Source organism: Buteo buteo, chromosome 3, assembly GCF_964188355.1.
Source record: "Buteo buteo chromosome 3, bButBut1.hap1.1, whole genome shotgun sequence".
NCBI classification, from domain to species: Eukaryota; Metazoa; Chordata; class Aves; order Accipitriformes; family Accipitridae; genus Buteo; species Buteo buteo.
The window spans coordinates 40,753,731-40,775,089 of record NC_134173.1 but is presented as its reverse complement, the minus strand read 5'-3'; the positions used below and the strand labels follow the sequence as shown (position 1 = coordinate 40,775,089).

Sequence of the window (21,359 nt, the reverse complement as noted above, 5' to 3'; positions counted from 1 at the left end):
CACTTCTGTTATCAAATCCTAAAATAAATGCAATAATGCTCAAAAGCTTGGTTGTGAAAAGCAGTTCTTGTCAAGCTGCTAATTACTCCCTGATGCAGAAAGCAGAAGCTACCAAGACAAAGTGTACCTCCACACAGTGCAAGCTGAGTTACTTTCCTTCTTTCCCCTGCTCAACGCCCAATTTCTGAAGTTTCCTACACTCTTGCTTGTACAGCTTTCTAAAGGGCACACCCAAAGAAAGTGCCTTTAAGTTGCTAAGGTTGTCACACAGATCTTTAGGTAAAATGACCTGGAAATCACAACACTAGTATGTAACATAAATGTACCACACTGGCACATTTTAACAGCAGAACTGCCAGCACTGAGGCAATAAAACAAACCTGTTTTGCTGAAGTTTAGACTTTCAGGAAGTTTTTCCTGCTCATTTGAGTTTCACATGCATGCAGCAGTTTAAAGTATTAGTAAAGTTCTCTTTTGCTTGTTCCCTTTACCAGCACATTCCTTCCCCAAATTACATCATGATACACTTGTAGACAGCATTGTTGTTCTCCGAGGAAGAGAGGTGAAGAAGAAAGGCAGATATGTAATTCAAATCTGTGTTTTGTTGTATTCTTCAGACAGCAACTCAGTCTAAGGGTGTTTGCATTCCACATCTGATGAGTGACTAATTCACTCAAAAAAAACCCCAAAAAACAAACAAACAAACAAAAACCAAAAACCAACATAAAAAAAAAACAAAAACCAGCAGCTTAGAGGAAGTTGCACAAGACCAATGAAATAGTTTGAGCTTTTTTTAAAGGAAGTATTATGATGCTGTCTTTATACCCTAGCATACATATAAGCAAAACAAAAATCCATGCCACATTACTTTATTTTTCAGTATGCAATGCAAAGAGTTTCCCCACAGAATGGTAAGACTTTATTTCTAGAAAGCAAGTCAAATTGGGAGGCCAAAAAAGGAAGGGGAATGACAAGGAGTGGTAATGGGAACAGGACAGGAAAAAACTCATAGGCATTAGAATCAGAAAATAGGAAGGCAGGCAGAAAAAAGGTCTTTCAGAAATTTGATGGTTTGTATTATTTCTTCTTTTACACAAAAAAATATAAAACTATAATAGTATATCTATGAAAAAATGGCCATTAAAAAAAACAAAACAAAAAAACCCAACCAAAACCAAACCCAGACTTTACTCCTTTACAAAATAAATGTTTTTACAAAAAGTCATGTAGGATGACAAATCTTCATCTGATTCAGTATCAAAACATTATCCCTACATTTGGACACTTATGTATTTAATATGAAAAAATGCTGCTATTTGGGGTAAAAATAGCAGAAATTTGTAAAGCCAAATTGTTTTTGCAGAAAGCAACACAGTTAAACACTGTAAAACATTCACAACTTCTCACACTGGACTATGGCCAGTACTCACAAGAGCAAGTGAACAGATTTCCATAAACCTGCTGAAAATAATACCAAGCTTACTAGTAAGAAAAAGAAAGTAGCAGTTCTAGGCAGTAATAGCCTATGCATTTGCCTGCAGTGCTCACACTCTTACATACTTACAGTAAATCTTTTTTTCTTCTCTCTGTGTTCATCAGAGCTGGGAATGCTAACACTTGGGCAGCTTTCTTTGAGATCCATTGTATGTGTCCTTTTTACAAATTTGTTACAGGACCCTGCTTCGGGTCTTGCAATCAGAAGATCTCTTCAACGGTATTGATCCAAGATACGAAGCTTTTCTTGAGAAAATGTGAATTCCATCATGTAATCTTAAAGTGAACATAAAAGGAAAATTAAGTACAGGAACACTTAACTCACAGTGCTAAAACCTGTGTGACAAGAACTTTTCCTGGCAGGAAATGCACTTTAATATGCGCACATACAGCCATAATCATTACAATTTTGCACACTGTTTCATACTTGTGGTCCTTCGTTGTTTCACTGAAATGACTCACATTCTCTAAGGACACAAATGCACCCAAAAATTCACTGAGTTGTGTGGACATACTGGAAACAGACTTGGGCCCACTACAGACAATACTTTGAAGGAACAAAGATAGAACACGGAGAAATAATAAAGATGACAACGTGGTATCAGACACCTGAGAAAAGCCACTAACATGTACATTTGGAACAGTTAATTTCAAAAACAAGGGTTTTCAACTGCCTGAATCTGTACCAGAGGGCATTTCAGATTTGTCAGAACATGCTGAGTGCATTTAATTATCACATCAGAGATGAAAGACAACATAAGAAAAAATAATTTTTCATGTGAATTTGAGAGGGACACGGGTAGCATCATGTGTCTGCCTGAATATTTACCTTCTCTGCCCCCTCTTCCCCCATAATTGATATACTTTGTGTTTAGCAGAACAGTAAGGTTGTCCATACCCTTCAGTAGAACAGTTAGCTTCCTTGCAGAACTTGAGAAGGGCACAAGACAAGAGAGAGGATAAAACCATCAAAAAGGCAGAAAGCTTAGCATTAACTAGATGCCTCTTCACTTGCTAAGGGACAGTATCCTCCACACCTGTCTTGAGCACAAACAAATTGTTTACTGGACCCCACTGCAAACAACAGGAACTTCAGCACTGCCTAAGAGCAGCTGAAATTAAGGCTATGTAGCTACAACCCTCTGTTCAGGCCTGCAGTGAATGCAGCTCAGCTTTTAGAACACTATGTGTCTGACCAACTTACAAACATAAGAAAAAACTTTTGAAAGAGGAGACCTCAGTTCTCTTCAAAACACCCGGAGGAAAAAGGAGCGCCCAGTCCAACATTTAACTCCCTATTTTCTTAAAACAGGGAAGTATAAAAGTGAGCTGTATATTTCATATCATAAATTTCCAAAAAGCACAAACTAATCCAGTGCAATTCTGCTATTAGAGAGACACCCATATTTATGTTGGCATGAAGGCCAAAGCCCCTGGAATCCACTGAAAAGATTTGTGCTTGATACCCAGCTAGTCTCAGTCAGTCAGTTGACTATTTTTCTTGTTCTCAAAAGCCAAATCATCTCTCTGGTTCAAACTTCATGTTATTATTCCTCCTGTAGCCATTTAAAATCAAGTAATTTTCAAAGATCTATCTGGTGTCTTCAAACAAAAAGGAGTGTTTGAAACCACTGTAACCACAGCTAAGTGATAGATCATCCATACTGCAACATATTCAGAGAATTATTTTTAGTTACATCTACATTTACCTTAATTTGATTGTTCTCTACTTCACTGATGAGGTAATTACAGGGTTGAGCAGGGTTAAGCTCCCCCCCCCGCCCCCCTTGTTCGACTATAACACAGCTCATCTAAGCCAGTCACACAGACTTTGAGTTTCAAATTGGTTTCTCTTTCCCTTTAGCAAGCCACTGTTAAAAGCTTTATTACAAGGCACAGTTTCCATTTTCCACAATTTTACACTGGCATGGGATTAAGACTGTTCTTCACCCATTGCCACACACTAAAATTAAGATCTAAAGGTTAACTGTGCTCTTCTCCATCATAAGAGGTCCACTAAAACAGTCAATAGGCACCACTTTCAGTAAGTGTTTCACTAAGCTTAGACTTTACTAAGCACTTATGTCAATCTTTAGCCACTTCAGGTCCAGTGCCAGAAACTGAGCACAAGTCCCTGCATTTATCTGTCTTCCTGCTTGTCACAGAAAAACAAGCAAAGCTTTAAAACAGATTAGGTATTCCCTGACTAATATCACTCACCGTCTTTCTCCTCTTGTAAACTGACATTCATTACAAAGGTTCCTAACATGCTTGCACTGAGTCTGACAATATAGGCTGTATTTCTCTCAACCCTTTCATTTTTTTACTCTTTGTGTCATACTTTTAAATACCAGTACAGGAGCAGTATGGATTAAAAGCTGTAGTCCAAAGAATATCACTTGGAAGACTGAGCTTTATTCCAGATCTGAAATTGAAAGACCTAAGGAAAACAAAAGGAGGAAGTGTCACCCAGATTAATTCAGGAAGAGTTTATTCATCTTACTGGGGAGAAGAAGAAGAAATCATCTGAGAAGCTGAAACTACAGTGTTCGTGTATCTTTCTTCAAGCTGCCTGGAAGATCATTGGCTGTGATTATTTTCTTTACCTGAGGCATCTCCTCTGAGTTGTGCCTGGGTCACCAACAGTAAACTGAACCGACAAACTTGGGAGAAATGCATTTTCAGTTTGCCACTAAGCTCCAGAGGATCAGAGCTTTCTTTCAATTTCTATTTGCCATGAGCATATCAGCTCTTGAGAGCTTCTCACAGCTGAACTGTAGGTCTGACTGTAGAAATAGGGATAAATTTGCCTTAACGTTTGCCATGCTGTAGTTTAAGAACACAGCTGTAGTTTTAGTAGCAGGTAAAACCACTAATGCTGTGGTAACTACATGAAGTAATAATAACAGAGAGCAAACAGTAGAGATATTTTCATCCACAGCTTCAAAAGTGCAAACTGCAGGGTCTTGAGGGTTGCCACATACAAGTGAATTTAACAGATGCTGTCAGTTGAGAAGTCTCTGCCTCTGGTTACAGCTTTTCCTGTAACTAAGAAAAAGTAGCCCCTGGCCTCAACTTTGATAACAGGCAGAAAGGAAAAGGAACTTTAGAAAACCAGGTAGCAAAATAAATCCCCTTAAATCGTACTTGTGCACTAGTGAAAGAATATGCAGATAATGCAAGACAGGGTAACACTGAGACCAGTGGTGTCCAGAAACAGCTAAAACTTTTAAGTTGCTACAGTATCTAGGCCTGGAACAGGGGAAGGCACAGACAATTGTGTCAGAAGAGAACAGAAGTCAGGCACCTTTCTGGCAAAGTTTCAAGCCTATCAGCAGCTACACTGTCCATTCTCTCCATGGTGGCTGTCAAAAAGCAAGCAGTATTTTCACTGTTTCCTGCAGGAAGCCATAACAATGTCAAATTTCAGGCTGACACTTGCCTCTGGTGAAGTAAGAGCATGACAATAACAGAACCCTGACACTATGAGAACATATATAGATCTACTATACCCACAAATGAAGAATTTTCTGAATGCGTTACAATATTTTGTGCAACATGTAGCAATAGCTACACACAACAGGCAAACATTATGCAGTTTAGTGATACATGGCAACCTCCTTTTACTCCTTTCTACATAAGCTAGGCTCAAACTGTACTGGAAAAGGTTTCTGAAGTTTAATCAGATTGTTTTATTTTGTACTGAAACACTTTTCTTTTTTTAAATGATAATGGCCTGAAGATGATACCACACAGAAGACAATCTATTATTCACTATAAAGATTACTCTATTTCCTCTTACTTGAGAGAAAGTATCATCTTTGGCATGCTTTTCATCACTTCCTCAGTCTTCTCCACAAATATCCTGATAATGACTCAACATGTCACTGGACATTACACAATCTTTGAGAAAGCCCAGAAAGTCAGCTTTTTCTCAAATGCTGTATTACGAAATAGAGCATCCCACTCTCTTGTTACCAGACAGGCTGCTGACACACAGGAAATGGGAGACAAGATATTCAGAATCCGATGCGACAGAAACAAAGGATAAGGAGAGCCAGGGACTGTAGGAGAAGTCACGTGCTTCAGAGTCAAAAGCAAAACACAGATCACTAAATCTGTAAAGAGAGATGGATGACCAGAAGCTGTTGAATAACTAGGTTCTGAAGAAAACAGGTTTCACATAGGCCATCCTTTTAAATACCACATACATATGATTTTTAATACAGGAACACTAAATACCAGTGTAGACCTCTAGAAATACTCCTGCTGAAGAAAAAGGAGACGACTAACCAAAATACTCTGGCCAATCCTTGGCTTATCTCCACACTCCCTTCTAACTACAATTTGAGAATTGAGAATTCACCCATTGGTATAAACGAAAAAGCCTGCTCCCTGTTCACACCCACACCCACTACCTTGCTTTTTTTTTTTTTTTTTTTAATCTCTACTAGCATCACTATGGAAAGCAAACCACTACTCTGCAGCAATGTGGGCAAAGTCCAATTCAACTGATTCTTTCTACTTGTAGAAAAGGATTGCAGATAAAGTGAAAACTCAACCAAGGGAAAGAAATAAGTAACTGGTGTTTTGCCTGACTTCTCCAAAGTAAATTTGATAGAGGCAAATATTTCCCTCCCATGATTCTACTGCACCCAAGAACATCCCTTCTGCCCCACTGCCCAAAATAAGCTCCAGTAAATTACTCTAACTGGCATATAAGAAAATTCATGGCTTGGACTGGATCTATTTGCATCCATGTTTATTACATGACTGAATATGGCTTCTTTGCTGTGGTAAGCAAACCCTGAGTAATAAAATGGGTCGGAAGAACAGGTACTGCCAACAAGAGGCAGATGTCTTTTAATCCTGAACACAGGTCCGTAACAATTTCATCTTTAGCCTGTGTCCACAGTATCTGTGGAAAGGTCACTATGTGCCTCAGACGGTATGACTTACACAAACAGCAGAGCACATAAAAAAATATCTAGTTTGCATTACACCTGCTATGTGCACATTTCTTGGCGTGATTCCTCAGACTTCCTACACACCAGGTCCAATTAAAGTTAAATGTAGATGCCTCAGGATAACACAGATCAAAAGTTGTAGCAACAGACTGTGAGCTACTTTCAAGAGGTCTTACAGACAGCTGATACCAGTCACTTGCAACATAGTCAGTTCTACATAAGAGGGCAGTCAGACTTCAGTGAACACAAAGCAAATAATCCCAGCCTCATTTTGTCCTTCTTGACAAAAATTAAGTGAGAGAACCCCAAATTTCAATTCCAGATATACTGCCCATTTTTTTACATGACCTTCAACGGAAGTCACCAACTGTTTTCCCTCTGTGCCACTTCGTAAAAAGAATTCTCATCTACTTAAGATGGATGTTATTGCTAATGCATCAAACATGGAGAAAGTTACTGGATTTTATGTACTATAATTGGCAAAAGGGTAAAATCCATACAACAGAATATATCTGGATTTTAAAATAATGAAATATGCAAATCCAAGCTACAGTTCACAATCCAGAAAACACACTTTTGAAGTCTGTGCTCTACTGAATTCACAGCTGCGTAGAACCACAAAGCTGTTGGATAATGAAAAGGCTACAACTTAAATATTGGAGCATAAAAGGCAAGTAAGAGAAATGGCCTTTAGCAATATCCAAATTGCACGGCCAGTTCACCAGCACTCGATTCCTCATGTTACATCAGTACAATGACAGCTAGTATTTTATGTCTATTCTTCAAGTTTACAAACTCTTGCAGGTAAGAGCATACATTGACCTCTCACATATTTCAGTGCTCCACAGAGAAAAAGGTGGTGTTTCAATTCTACAAGGACTCAGAGAACAGTTGTTTTATGCACACGTAACAGAATTTGGCGCAGTAACATCAGATGTGGTGAAGCTGTAATTTACAATCAAAGGTGGGAATTAAGGTTGGAAAGCAGTTTTAACACAATTCCTCATCATCATGTAACCACTAGTGACTACTTCTTCAGCTTTAAAATTGTTAAGGTTGTTAAAACAACCAGTACTTCTTAGTGACGCGTGCAAGTTAAACATGCTGTATTTCTGACCTAAATGAGTATCTCAAAATATCTTTTAAAAAATAGGTCAGTTTTCTAGCTTTATTAGAAATACCATGCATGGAGACTACCTTGGCAACATTAACAGTGAATTTTCCAAAATGCCTTCCAAAAGCTAATAACATTTTTTCCTGAAATCTAAAGTATCTTAAAGCCTTCAGGAAAACACTCCTCCATACACACTTTCCTTTTTTATCATTAGTTCATATTACAGTCATTGAAGAGACTGGTGTGCAGGTGAAGACAAAAAAAAAAATAAAATCAGAATTGTATTCAGACACTCAGAGTGAAACAGCACTAACATCAAAAGAACCCAAAATGGAATAACAGCAGCCTTTAAAAATACAGATTTATTCTGCATAAGTCTATAAACAAACTTCATATATGATTGAAAGGAATTAAAAAAAACCAAACCAAAACTTAGCTACAAGAGTACTGTAGCAAGTGATATTCATAGAAACCTTCAGTGCCAAGTAACTGGAAGAACCATAACGGCATTCAAGTGACATTACCGTGTTGAAACAAAATTCAGTACCAGCACGAAAACGTATCTGAAGTTTAAAGGGGAATAAGAAATGAACATTCCGTACTGCAAAAGCACCGCACATGTAGAAGCAGAACAGTTACACCTTTAAGAGCTGCTAGAGAAGGAAAATCCCTATCAATACGAAAAAAAGACGAGCTGTCAAAACAGCTTTAGCCTTGATACTTTACTGCTTGCCTTTTAACCAACCTCCACAAAATTCAATTCCTCAAGGGTACCTGAATCCCTGCAAGACAGCATTGCCTAAAAAGCTTTAGTTTTTCCAGACAGGTCCTCAGTGGCATTCTCCCTCAGGTTCGCTGCGCTCTTCCAGAACACCACGGAGCGCTGGCTGCGAACCCCTGGGAGAACGGAGAGCGAACGCCGCGCAGGTAACGCCCTCGGGCATACACCCCTCGCCGAACGACGGGCAGAGAAGCGCAGCACGTACAACGGACCCGCGCCTGCCCGCCTCCCTCCCTCACAACCGGGGCCACCGGCTCCGCTGCACTTCCCGTAGCTCGGGAACGAAACCACGCCGCTCACCTTCACCGCAACAACCATTTCTCCGCTCCCTTATTTCTAGGAAGTTACAAACGTCTCACATGCCCGCCCCAGCGGCGCCCCGCCGCCGCCGCCGCCGCCGCTCCCCCGCGCGGCCACCCCCCGCCCGGCGGCGCCCCGCCGCCCCGCGCCCGCCCCCGGAACCCCGCAGGCTGACGCACACGCGGCCCCAACGGCGAGAGAAGGCGAAAGGCGGCGGCGCCGCCGCGGGATGGGCGCCCGGCGGGTGGGTCGCCCCGCCGAGCGGCAACGGCGGCGCACGCGGCTGGCTCGCTCCCTCCGCCCGCCCCCGCACGCACGCACGCACCCACCCACCCACCCCGCACGTGCGGCCGCCGCTCGGGAGGGGGGCGGGAGCAACGTTAACCCCCCACTGACTTCCTCCGCGGGACAGCGAGCGCGGCGCCGACCCCGCCTGTGGCGTGCGGAGGCGAGCGAGCCGCCCCGGCCCACCCACGGACGCGCCCGCGGGGCCGGCGCCCGGCCGCGGCCGCCCTCCCGCGCCCCTCCGCCCCCGCGGCGCCAGGCTGCGGCCCGGGCGTGGCGTGGCACGGCGCGGCCCGGCCCGGCCCGGCCCTCCGCCGGCCGCTGCCCCGCCGCCACCCCCGGGCCCTCGGCGGGGCCCGGACCCCGGCCCGGGCCGAGAGGGGAGGTTTCCTTCCCCACCCCCTTTTTAGAAAAAAATTAAAAAGAAAACAAAAAGTTCCGTCCTCCGCCCCGCAGCTCCCGGGGGATGTTCCCGCTTTTGCTGGGCGGCTCCCCACAGAAACTCTGGAAAGTCAGCAGCGTCGGCAAAGCCGCCACTCTGGTAAAAATAATCTTAAAAAAAACCAAACCACCAAACCAACCTGCTCGCAAGAGGGGTTTCAGTTTAACTCCTCAGTGCGTTTAGGGGTGCCCACAATCCCCTGGCAAGGCCATCATTAAACCAACCAGCTGCTGTAATGAAAGCTCTCCCCCTTCTTCTGTATGTGCCGAAGGAATAACACAGAAAAATGAGGTAGGTTTGTATAACATCTAGCACTGTTTAGAGAACTGTTTCTGCACCCTCTGAAATTAGAGGGTAAGTTTCAATACCCCAGTTAAAATTCAACTAGACCTCTTAAAACAAACTATAACTAACTTGGTAAGTTTTTCCTGAGCAGACTGAGGCCACAGAACAGTTACAAAAATATAGATTCCAGAAAAAAGCTCTTTCAATGGCAGTATCACTTCTGCCTTTTTTTTTTTTTTTAACTAGATGTAAAAGTGCAGGACTGCCAGGAGTCAGCATGGATTCTGTTTAACAGAACAGACTACCGCACCCATTAAGTTAAAGGCTCCTGTTTATTGAGGATCTGCTGTGGTCTCTAAACGTGTATGTTCATCATTCAGACAAGGCTTAAGAGGCAAAGAATACCTAATGCAAATGGTAACACACGGGATGAGGTAAAAGCCTATGCCATTTTAGCTTCCTCCATATGAATACCTGAAATGATTCCCAGGATTTCAACTGGTGTGTAAAGAATGAGCAAGTGTGAAAATACCACAGCCCGTTTCAGTCTTAACTGATGTTAACACCTAGGTGCCACAAAACCCCCACACGTTCTCATCAGGAAGTTGTTCTATTGATTATGGAGAAGCCCCATGTTCTACAAGCGTGTCTTCACAAGACTTGTATTTGGGCCTGACGAGACATGATGCTGCTCATTTCAACAGTCACAGGTATTGGCAAGCATCTGGCAAGTAGTGATTCGGGAGATCCTGTTTCTGAACATTCCTGCTGCAGAAGTATTCCTGCATAATACTACACTCATGTGTCAGACACTGACAGTCATCCAAGCACTCTCCAAAAACAAACCAGAGAAGCAGCCTGGCATTATTTAAAATACATCAGTGTTTGGATTAGCGTGTTGTAACTGTGTACATACAAGCTACAAATCAACTGGATTACAAGTTTCCCTTTCAGTAGAGTCCACACAGGAAGAAATGAGGAATTTTCCCAACCTAACCTGCCCTTTCCTGATTTTGGAGTTTCGTATTTTTGGGTGGGCACTGCTAGATCCAGATACTCTGCATCGTAGCAACAGCCTTCTCTTGCTTGTTCAGATTGGGCGAGGTATTTGCCTTACATTCATAGAGAGCTTTTAAAGAAACTTCATTAGCACTTCTCGTTGTGAACCCCAGAGGAGAACACTTTTGAACTCCAGTCAGTTAGAATAACTTATTGGCAAATAATTTAATCAGGTCATCTGTATTTAAGAGTTATTTTACTCTACAGTTGTTTAGCAGTGTTCATCTTCTGTCTGGTTGATAGTTTTCAGTTAATGATTCACTTGTCAGCAGATCAGTGGAGCCACTGGACTGATTTACAGTAAGTAGAAAGGCCTCAAGCCAGGAAAGCAGAGATGACGACCCTGGCCTAGAGATAATTTAACTCTGTCTACCTGGCCACACAGTCTAAGCCCTAAACCTTTGACTAAAGAATGGCTATTTGTCCTTTCTCACAGTTAGAAACTCCCTGAAGACTGGGCTGTCAACTGGTTAATTTTATGTAGTTCTCACTATTCTGCACCTGTGCTCTACCTTAAGTAATTAGAGAGCAGCAACATAGTACATACCCTTAAATTGTAATTTGCCTGAATGAATTCCACAGCATGTTCATCCGTCTAGTGCATCATACTATGCAAAACACCGTTAAGGTCCTAGAATTTAAATAAATCCTAATTTACAGATTTGCTTGATGAGTTTTAAAGGCTAATATTCTCAAGTCAATGTGGATACCTGGTGGTTAACTGCATAGCACACACAGAAACACATGGAACTCAACTTGCCTGCTAAGTGAAGCTAAAGGTCAGCATTTGCTCTGACATTTTTGACCCTGGGAACTCCCTTGCATTCCCCATTTATGTTTCCTGGGCAAGTAATACACACTAAGAATCTCGCTTCCACTGCTTTGCAGTACTTCACTTCTAAAGAATGTTACAAATCCACGTACTGTGCTGTCATCCCAACTATTTAAAGTCTTTGCTGAGGAATACCAGTGACTGAGCGGTGGGGGTGGAAAAGAAGAAAAAGGGAAGAGAAATGAAGGGCCCATCTCAACCCATTGCAAATGCAAGAGGTCACAGAAATGCAGGGTACCTTCAACATGTTTCTCCAAGCACAGTATGAGCAGGTAGCAATAATCTGAACTATTATGTTCTGCTTTTACTGAAAATGTCCTTAAAATAGTATGAAAACCTTGTCCCTGACCAAAGATCAAAGGTCTACAACATCAAGAGAACCATACAGACAAAAATACAGTATAAAAACATTGTAAAAGACAAAGACAAGCAGGAATGCAGACGACTCGTTTAAACGTAGCCAGGAGCTTTGCTAGTGAACACTGTTCCGTATGTATATTCTGTGATACGTTAGTATATATTCAGATATTCACACAACAAGCACAGCTCAAACCACGTGATGAGCATAGTCCAGTATTTTTAGTTACTGCTAAAACACGGTGGGTCGACTGAGTAGCACCTCAAAATCATTACCTCACTGTCAGCTTCAAACACCAACACCACGGCTTTCTGTTTCAGTTCCTGCATTTCAAAGGAGTATCTCAGCCTATCACTTTTAACACCAAGCTTTCTATCCTACTCCTCACACTCAGGGACAACACAACCTCCTTGCTCCAGAACAGACCATTAATAGAGTCATCAGGTTTGGACACTAAGATGAGATGGTGTTTGGAATCAAAAACTCCTCTATGACAGTATCTCGCATACCAGCAACTCTGGTTAAACCAAATGGATGTCTGTTTAAAACCCTCCAAAAGGCATCGATGTGACACTGCAATAGATATGAAGTGATCTTTTAAGTAATTATTGTTAGCCTTTAGCCTATGAAGCCCAAAACTTAGACTTCACTCAGGAAACAACTGATGGCTATTGTAGTTAACTTTGCATATGCCAATTGTTTTAATCAAAGAACCCAACTCCAAGCAGGTTGTATCCACCTACACAGCATTGAGCAGTCTGAGGACATCACCCTTTGGAAAGCCTCAGGCTGCAATGGATGGGCCTCACAATGATACAGGCACAGTAATTCAGAGCAAATATTGTCTTAACACCTGGGATTCTGGCAGCTGCAAAGACACCATAAAATGTATGAAGACAGATATGCCCTTTTCTATCAATTACTCTCACACTGCTTCCCAGCCTCTTGTTTGGAGGCTAATTAATCCATGTTCATACCCCACTGCCTGCTTAGGAGCAGGACATTGAAAAGGCTTGGGAATGGGCCAGTTGGGACCAGGCATTCAGCACTGCAAAGCATGATACCCAAGAGTCATGTACTGGAGAAAACAGTCTTCTGATAGACTCCCTGGACACATGACATTACCAGAAAATGTGGGCTATTGAGGACAAAATCAAATAAGAGAAGGCCTTCAGTGGGAAAGTAATCTAGCTGAAAGCCTGAGAGTTAAAGCTGTGGAAGAAATGTCAGCTGGACAAGATTTAAACCCCACAGTGCACATGCAAGCAACAGTGTCGCCAGGTAACTGTTCTTTACCAAAGCTGGTTTTGTAACACTTAATGCATGTATGCATATTAATAGCTTTCATTTAAGTAATTTTCATAGTTGCTTGCCTGTGCTTATTAAAGAAGTCTGAATAATGGTTCAGTTTTACACAAGCTGCGCAGGGGAAATGTTTTCTTCCCTACTATCTTTTTGTACACTAGATCAACTACAAAATGTCTTTGGATTACAGAGACAGTCTTTCAATTTGAAGGTATGAAATGAATACTTAAAAGACTGATTTGTTGTGGACATATACTTCAATCCATTCTCCCAAACAAACCAACCAACCCACCCGAAACTACCACAAGCCACCTAAACAAGTACGACTGAAAGATTCAGTATTATTTCTTGACAAAGCAGAAGAACCTGGTAAGTAAAAGGAGGCTTCCCAACCCTGAAAGACATTCACAGTCAACTGTTTTCCAGCACTTCAGACACAAAGACTACTATCCATGTATTACAAGAATGTCCTGGTGCACAGAGGCTGGTAAAGATCAAAACCAGTATCTGCAACAACACTACACGGGCTCACACTTAGCATAGCAAACACCACAAATCAAAATAATGGAAAACTATAGAAAAACTGTAATAAATTGCATCATTTCACAAACATCAGAGTATGCATAACATGAACCAGAACAATGACAACAGCACCACATCAAAGAAATTCTTCACAGAAGCTAAGAAGAAAACTGGTTTAAATCAATTGAAGCATATACTAAAGATGAACGCTAGTACAGAGGCAAGCATTGTGCCAAAACCAGCAGTGTCACAAGGAATTAAGGAAAAATAGATAAACTGAAAGATTAAAAAGGCGAGTTTATCCCTACCTAGGGGAACATGTATGCCAAGGACATTGTTGCGTACCTTGGAAATGAAGATTCCCTGCCAGTGCTCTTCAGAGCAATTATGTTTTTTGTTAAAAATAGATTAAGCTTTCAGTCTATTCAGCAATGCATTTACACACTGGGATGATGAAGCCAACAGCTGAGAGTTTCTCTGTGCAAGAATAACTGTAGTAAACAGCAAATACTCTCAGTCACACGGAAAAGTCCCACTTAGAAGGAGTTCAGTGGCACCTCTGTCTTAAGTGCATTCACATTTACACTGGTTAATGCTACAGCACGTATATCTGGTCCTTCCTAGAAGCAGTATCTGCACTCTGAACGTTCAGCAGACCTATATGGGACTTCTTAATATACTACGGTCTGGGCTGAGCGGTAACTCTTGCTTGTCTGCTCGGTATCCAGAGCTCCAAAACAAATGCAAACAGTTCAGGTTCTGTCCTGGTACCACCTCCAAGCAGAAGACAGGAGGCATCTCTGGAGAAAATTCGATGTATGGAAGATATTACAGATCCCATCTCAGTCCGAGCATAGCCCTCATTCCTCACACAGTACCAGAGACTTTGCCTAGGGATGCCTCCCTTTCCCCTCACAAAGGCCACTTTCATATTCCAGATTTTACTCCACTTCAAAGGATTTTCATTCCCTGAGATGCAGGGATCGCTATATTCTGAGCTGCTTTCTTACAAGCCAGGGGTTTCTGGCTGTACTTCATATACTTTATGTTTGGTTATGTTGCATACGGTCTTTTACAATGAGAAGACATCTGTTTCAAGCAACAACTATGGACAAACTACGGACCTGGCGATCACCTTATTGTGGGAAAGTACTTGATATGCATAAAGATCTGGAGGCAGCAAATGGAGCATAATGGGCCAAGTGGTAGTGGGGAGGAAACGTGAGTGATTCATTCCAGTAGAAAAGCTGTATGTACCTCAGACATAGCACAGACGTCCCCCATCAGCTTGATATCGACGTATAATCCATCCAGTTTCACATTTTAACCAAATACATGCGTATTAGAGAACACATAAACATGCAAACCAATTTACTGTCACAAGCATTAGACAGACTTTTAAAAGATGGAAAACAAATTGAAAACATGAAGACAAGGCCATGAGTTACCCTTTTTACCTTTAATGCAAGAGTTTTGCTTGTTTACATTTCATGATTACTTGAAGCCTCTGTGTATTTTCATAAATGTATTTAGGAAAATTCATTCCTTTTGTGCAAGACTATGTTGTAACTAACAACCCCCTGGGTAATTTGATAGAGACAAGCAATTTTTGGTAGAAAATGAATAAATGCATGATGGAATTTCAAGATAAAAAAGCAATACCAGTATCTGCATTTTCAATACATGCATCTCTATTTTCCTCACTTCATCCTCCTCAAGTTCGTTATTTCCCTCATGCATCCACCAAAATGTATTGTTACTGCCATATCAGTCATTTTGGAGTACTTTTTCAGCTAGGGCAAGTTGAACAATGTATTTTATTACAAAGCAAACAAAGTAAGATTAGTTTCTAAAAATTACTTATCATGCAAGGCATTTAAAGTGAATGGTGAAGTGCACATGAACTGCCTGACAAAGCTCACTTCTGACCCAAACCCTGCTGTTTACATCCTGTTCACTTACCGGTGCAATAGCTGGCAGGGTTCCACCAGGACATGTGGTCCAGCTATAGCCATGTCGGTAGGAGAAGCACCACTAACTGAGGGAACACGGACATACACCAGTATTCATTGCCCACTGGGCCCAGATCTCTTTTTGCCTTCCACCTACGCTCACTCACTGCAAGTGTGCAGTCTGGAGCAGGTACCCAAGCAAAATCTCCACAAACTAGTTCAGCTACCAGAAGCAGAATAATAGTATGAAGGCTTAAGTCCAGATAGCCTAGTCTACTTGAGTTTTCACTTATCTTAGAGATGCACAGTGTACATGCAGTCTCAAGCCACCTCCCCTTGCTTACATGGAAGCATAGAAGATTTACATGGGTTCCAAGAATATGAGGAAAAAGAAGTTCATTGGACTTGACTTATCACCAAGTCCTACAAAGGTGAATACATAAATAACAAAAGGACAAAGTAAGTGGCTGCTTTATAGATATATAGCAACATGTGCTTGACATGTCAAATATACCACTTACGGGTATATGCTAACGTGCTGGGACTAGTTTCAGCAGACATGCATACGACACAGTAATAAATTAATGCACTGTTAAACATTGTGAAGCTGAAGTTATCCAATACAGCTCATAAGGTGTAAGTTGCTAAAAAAACTCCCAACTGCATTTTGCTCTTAACAAAGACAAAAGTTTTCAGTTTATAAATACAGTTCTATAAAACAGGTCAAGTATCTGAGTTTGCAGGAGATCTGAGCAGTTTGTGCAGGAAGGTATACCAAAGCTAAGCTAAGTATAAAAGAAAAAAAGCTCTCTAAGTAGTAATTCTGTATGGATGTTTCTTAATTCAGCCTCCTGAATCCCAGCTACAGCACGTTCTACTAGAATTGCAAATACAGGCTGGGGTGAACAAACATGCTTTGGTAAACAAGTGCTCTGGCACACAATGTTATGTAGGTGGGGCCTACCCAGAATGTCAAGAGTTCTTCCTCAAATTGCAGAGATGAGCAAGAACACAGCACCATGTTTGCATTTTTAAGCTATTTACTGGTATTCTATTCAAATGAAACTAAACAAGGGTGTTGGTTTGGGGGGGTGGTGTCCCCCTCACAAAAGGCTCGCAGCCTTTTTCCAAAATACCAGCATTTTAAAGGCAGCCTAAGATCTACAGAATAGATCGGATGTGTGTTTGCTATTCTATTAATACTTCTAACAGTTTATGTCAAAAGACACATGCATTCCACTACAGCACTATTACGCACCAACTTGGAGTAGAAAAAAGGTAGGAACAATTAAAAAAAACCACTACCAAAGCAAGAAGCTGTATCTCATAATCCAAAATGGACAGAGATTTAAGCAAAATGTTGTAAAAGTTTATTATTTGCTGTCCTTACTTTGTTTACTTGTTTATCTAGCTGTTTCCTCATGCTTGCCAGATGCCCAACCTATTCCTGACCCACAGAGAAGATGTATGTCCATCTACCGAGTCTGGGTTTTGTTCTCCAAGCACAAATACTCTCATTTTCAGTCCTGGGAGCTGTTGGTCAGTGTTTTAAGTGTCAGTGGGTCTGAACTATTGAGTTTCAACAATAGATTTATATAAAGATACATCAGCAATAAATTTATATAATGATACATCCTGTCCTCTTATACCAGGTAAAACCAATACAACATAGGATGTCCAAGAACAAGCAGTGAGAGAGGACAGATGATCAACTTTTGAACTCTACTAAGCTAAATTTTCCTTTAACATATCCTTCTTTGTATACTATGGCAATCTAGCACAAGCCAGTTAATGGAATATTGTAAATCTGAGTATGAAGCATAAGCAACAATTAAATAAATCCCTGTAATCTCAGTATTAACTCAAGACCATTGCTGCAGTATGCAATTTTAAAAAGGAACATGGCAGTATTTAATCTTTCAGGTCAGCAATTTTTTGATATTAGCTATTATGGTGTTGGGTGGTAGGGACAACAGGGAAAAAGGAAAGATATTGTAGGTTACAGCATGGAACATGAATACTACGTAGAAGTTGCAACAAAATTCTATCTATTGACATTTAGCTTTGCTGTACATACAGCCATTTTAAAGGCATAGTAAGAACCAGATTGTTTAAAAGACATGCTATTTTCTTGCAGTCATTGTTCAAATTAGTCAAATGTTTCATACGAAAATGTTCCTGCACACAAATCCAAGCTACTGTTCTCCTTCTATAAGGCACAAAATCAAGAATAAGTCTTACTCCAACTACAGTTTTCTCCAACTACGCTGTACAAATTAAAGTAATTTTTGTAGATGACAGTGCAATTTTAAGCTTGCATAAGAACACAAAAGAGCAAAATGCCAAAGTTTTGTAATTACATGGCAATCTTTGTGTCAACCTGATTCATTAAATGTTTTTATAGATCTTCAAATTAAGCAAAGAAAAAATTTTGTTGTAGAAAGAAGATAAAGAATTTTGTAAAACCATGAGAACTCAAGATGTTGTACATCTCATGAACTGAAGCACTTGATAAATATGTTGTTACTGCATTGGTAGTAAAATATGGGAGCTGTGCAGAATCTGTACAATGTTCAGGAAACTACCAATAATCAACCTCTGTTTGGATGCAATTGCAATGGTGATGAGGATTCCGAAACTGGAATATGCACCACACTAATGGATGCTAATAGAAACAGTGTTGGAGGCAGAAGCTGGTATCTTCCACTCTTGTATTAACTGATGAAAATTTAACTTCAATCTGGAGCAGATACCATGCAAGCACTCAAAAATCTCTCTGGGCTGCACTAGCTCTGTTTCCCCTCAGGTTTGGAATGAGTCACTAGCAGGTTTCTACACCAAATTGCTTCCGATTCAAATGTACCTTTCATTTATATAAAAAGTGTTGCGGTAACAGCCCTTCGAAATACCCACTTCAGAAATAATGTTTCATCGTTCACCTTTATATAACTGCGGTTCTCCCAGGCCTACGCTGCTCATTTTTTTTCTTTGTTTGCCACCAATTTATGCCTACCCGCACACAGTTGTTAGCACACCAGAACCGCAGGGTACGCCTGCGCTGCTGGCACGGTCACCTCCCCTAGGGAGCCTGGGGTGGCAGGCAGATGTCCAGCCAAGGGGTCCTCACCACGTAACTCCGTTAAACTAAAGTCAAGGTAATTACAGATATTTTCATCCTTCACCCATCTACCTCCACTGATTGATTCAGAAGCATCATCAAAATCAGAAAACATAAGTACTGTTTATTTCTCACTCTTATGAGAATAATGCCTAATTTTGAGAACAGAAATGCAGAAGTACTGAGGACAAAAACATTTTTGTACATAATTCTTTTAAAGTCAGAGCAAGCAAGATGGCTGTTTATACTGCTGACTCCCAGTCCCAGCATTCCTACATGCATAATTGCTCAATAAAGCTTTTCATATACATTTTATTGCATTCATTGTGAACCTGCACAGTTAAACACATTTTAAAATCTGGTTTATGGGAAGGATGTCTCAAGTCATACAAGCCAGAAAAGCTTAGCACTTTTATGGGATAATGGAGGGACAGTAGAGTTTCTATCAACTAGCAAAAGGACCAGCGGTTGAGGGAGACAAAAAGAGAACAAATAAAACATTAAGCTAACACCAAAGAGAAAGACATTTTGGACATTTCATATAAATGCAAACCTGAAAGCATTAATATGCCTACCATGGTGGGCAGGTATAGAGTCAAAATATACCTGTGCAGATTCTAGAAATGCAGGAGCATGAAAACAGGAAGATGGTGGGATTATTTAATTTACAGGGGCTTATATGAAGTTTTGTTTTATTGCATGTCCAGGAAATTTGAGAGCAGAGCCCATGACTTCCTGTAGTGTCTGGGGGAGGGGACAGGAAAACATGCAGAACTCCCACTCCTTTAACAAAAACAAAACCCCAAAAAATTTCTTTTTTAAGGCAAAAAACCCATATATATATATACACACACACACACACACACAAGCATATAGGGGGGGCAAATTTACTACGAAGGAAAGTAAATTGGATACTAACAAAAAGTTATTTCAGAGAATACTTGTCAGTATCTTCTGAACACATAAATTGTGGGATTTGTCTTACATTTCAAAAATTTTCAAATACTGCTAGATAATCTGCCCTGACCTGAACAGTTAAGCAGTGAATTTACTGAAGAGCCTTAAAAGGAAAATAGGTCTGACACTGGTCTGTGGTTAATTCTGTCGTATGTTGGCACAGAAGGTATCACAAATTTGGAAGGAAGTCAGATTAAAGAAGCAAACAAAATCCTAGGTATTGGCTAAGGAGAATAAATAAATAAACCAAGGTCTGAATCCCAATAAATAGATTAAGTGATATTTTCTTTGCCAGTAGCAGCATTTTCTTGGCCAAGACTATTCAGCTTCCAATGAACAATAAAATTAAGACCTGCTACATTGTAAAACATGGAAACAGTAATAAAAAAGTGCCTGCAACACAGACTCAAAGATTCAAACAAGGCATGTGGAAAGTTTTTTCAGTAGAACAAGGAAGAGATCTTGAGTCTTCCAAACTCCTAGCGCATCTTACTCATTATCCCACAGTGGAGGCAGATTATTTGCAAAGGACAGCCTTTTTACTCAGCTAGGAGAAAACAGTCTATTTCCTACTTTCTTCTAAAAGCACCCCAGCCCTAATTCTGTAGCACCATGTAACATTGATTGCTCATCTGTACAGAGCAACAGCAGAACCCCCAGGTTACATGCAAATGTTTAAAGACCACTCGCCAACACCAGCGAGACTGGAGCTCCCTAGGAGTATCTGGGTGCATGTGTCAATATGCTCAGTGAATTAGTTCGCTAAAGCTAATCTCTAATTAGGTACAGGATAGGAAGGGCTGCAAATAAATTATCATCAGAATCACAGTAAGTCTTATTGGGCTGGATATGTTAGTGCAAACGGGAGAAAAGGAGACAGAAGCCTAAAAAAGCATTTTGTCATCAGGACAAACTGGCAAAGCCTTGCCTGCTTAATTATTACATTAAACCCTAAATAGCATTGTATCTTGGGCACCTCCTTCATCAGCACAGATGAAAGTTTGCAGGCAATTAAACACACTCTGCAAACAGTAATAACAAATAGTAGGCAATGAAGAAAATATCTTCCCGTTTTTTTATTGTATCATGATCCTTCTTGTTTACCTTCACTGGGAGGATAATGTCTGTCTACCATGTTACATCCTGCCTCTCCACCTCCCCGTTCTCTGTAGCTCGGCCTCACCGGAGGAAACGCACAGGGTTTCAACCTGCAAGAGGTGCAGCTCTTCGCTCACAACCCCTCTCTTCCTGCACTCTCCACACTTGAATGCCACTGTCACCCACTCTTGTTCAGGATCCTTTTCATGCTGCAGCTGTGACTTGTCTTCTCTCGCCAGCTAGGAATAAAACCCAGAGCACAGTTCTTTGGAAAAGAGGTCATCTTTATTAATTTTGTGCAAGACGTCTAGCATAATGTGGACTTGATGCAGCTTCAAGAGCCTAGTGGCCACCAATGACCAAGATAACTATGTAAATTTATACATATAGATATGTATTATTGCACGCACCCCTCTTAACATGCTCAATGGACTACACAGTAATCCTTTAAAGTTTCAAAACCTTTCTATTCCTAGCTCTTAAGACCCTG

The 21,359-nt window shown here is 40.9% G+C and overlaps 1 protein-coding gene across 3 annotated transcripts in view; it reads right to left on the bottom strand.

Annotated features, from left to right (window-relative positions):
- Window positions 1–21,359, bottom strand: part of SGK3 (serum/glucocorticoid regulated kinase family member 3) — a 63,769-nt gene that overhangs the window by 30,076 nt on the left and 12,334 nt on the right. The window contains exons 1-2 of one of the 3 annotated variants that reach the window (XM_075023391.1): window positions 8,836–8,950; window positions 1,565–1,770 (exon numbers count right to left, since the gene is read on the bottom strand). In XM_075023391.1, coding sequence (XP_074879492.1) covers window positions 1,565–1,642 — 78 coding nt within the window. In that variant the 5' untranslated portion in view covers window positions 1,643–1,770; window positions 8,836–8,950. Of the gene's footprint in view, window positions 1–1,564; window positions 1,771–8,656; window positions 8,812–8,835; window positions 8,951–21,359 lie in introns of those variants that run through there. The other 2 variants (XM_075023390.1, XM_075023392.1) reach the window with 2 other exon arrangements.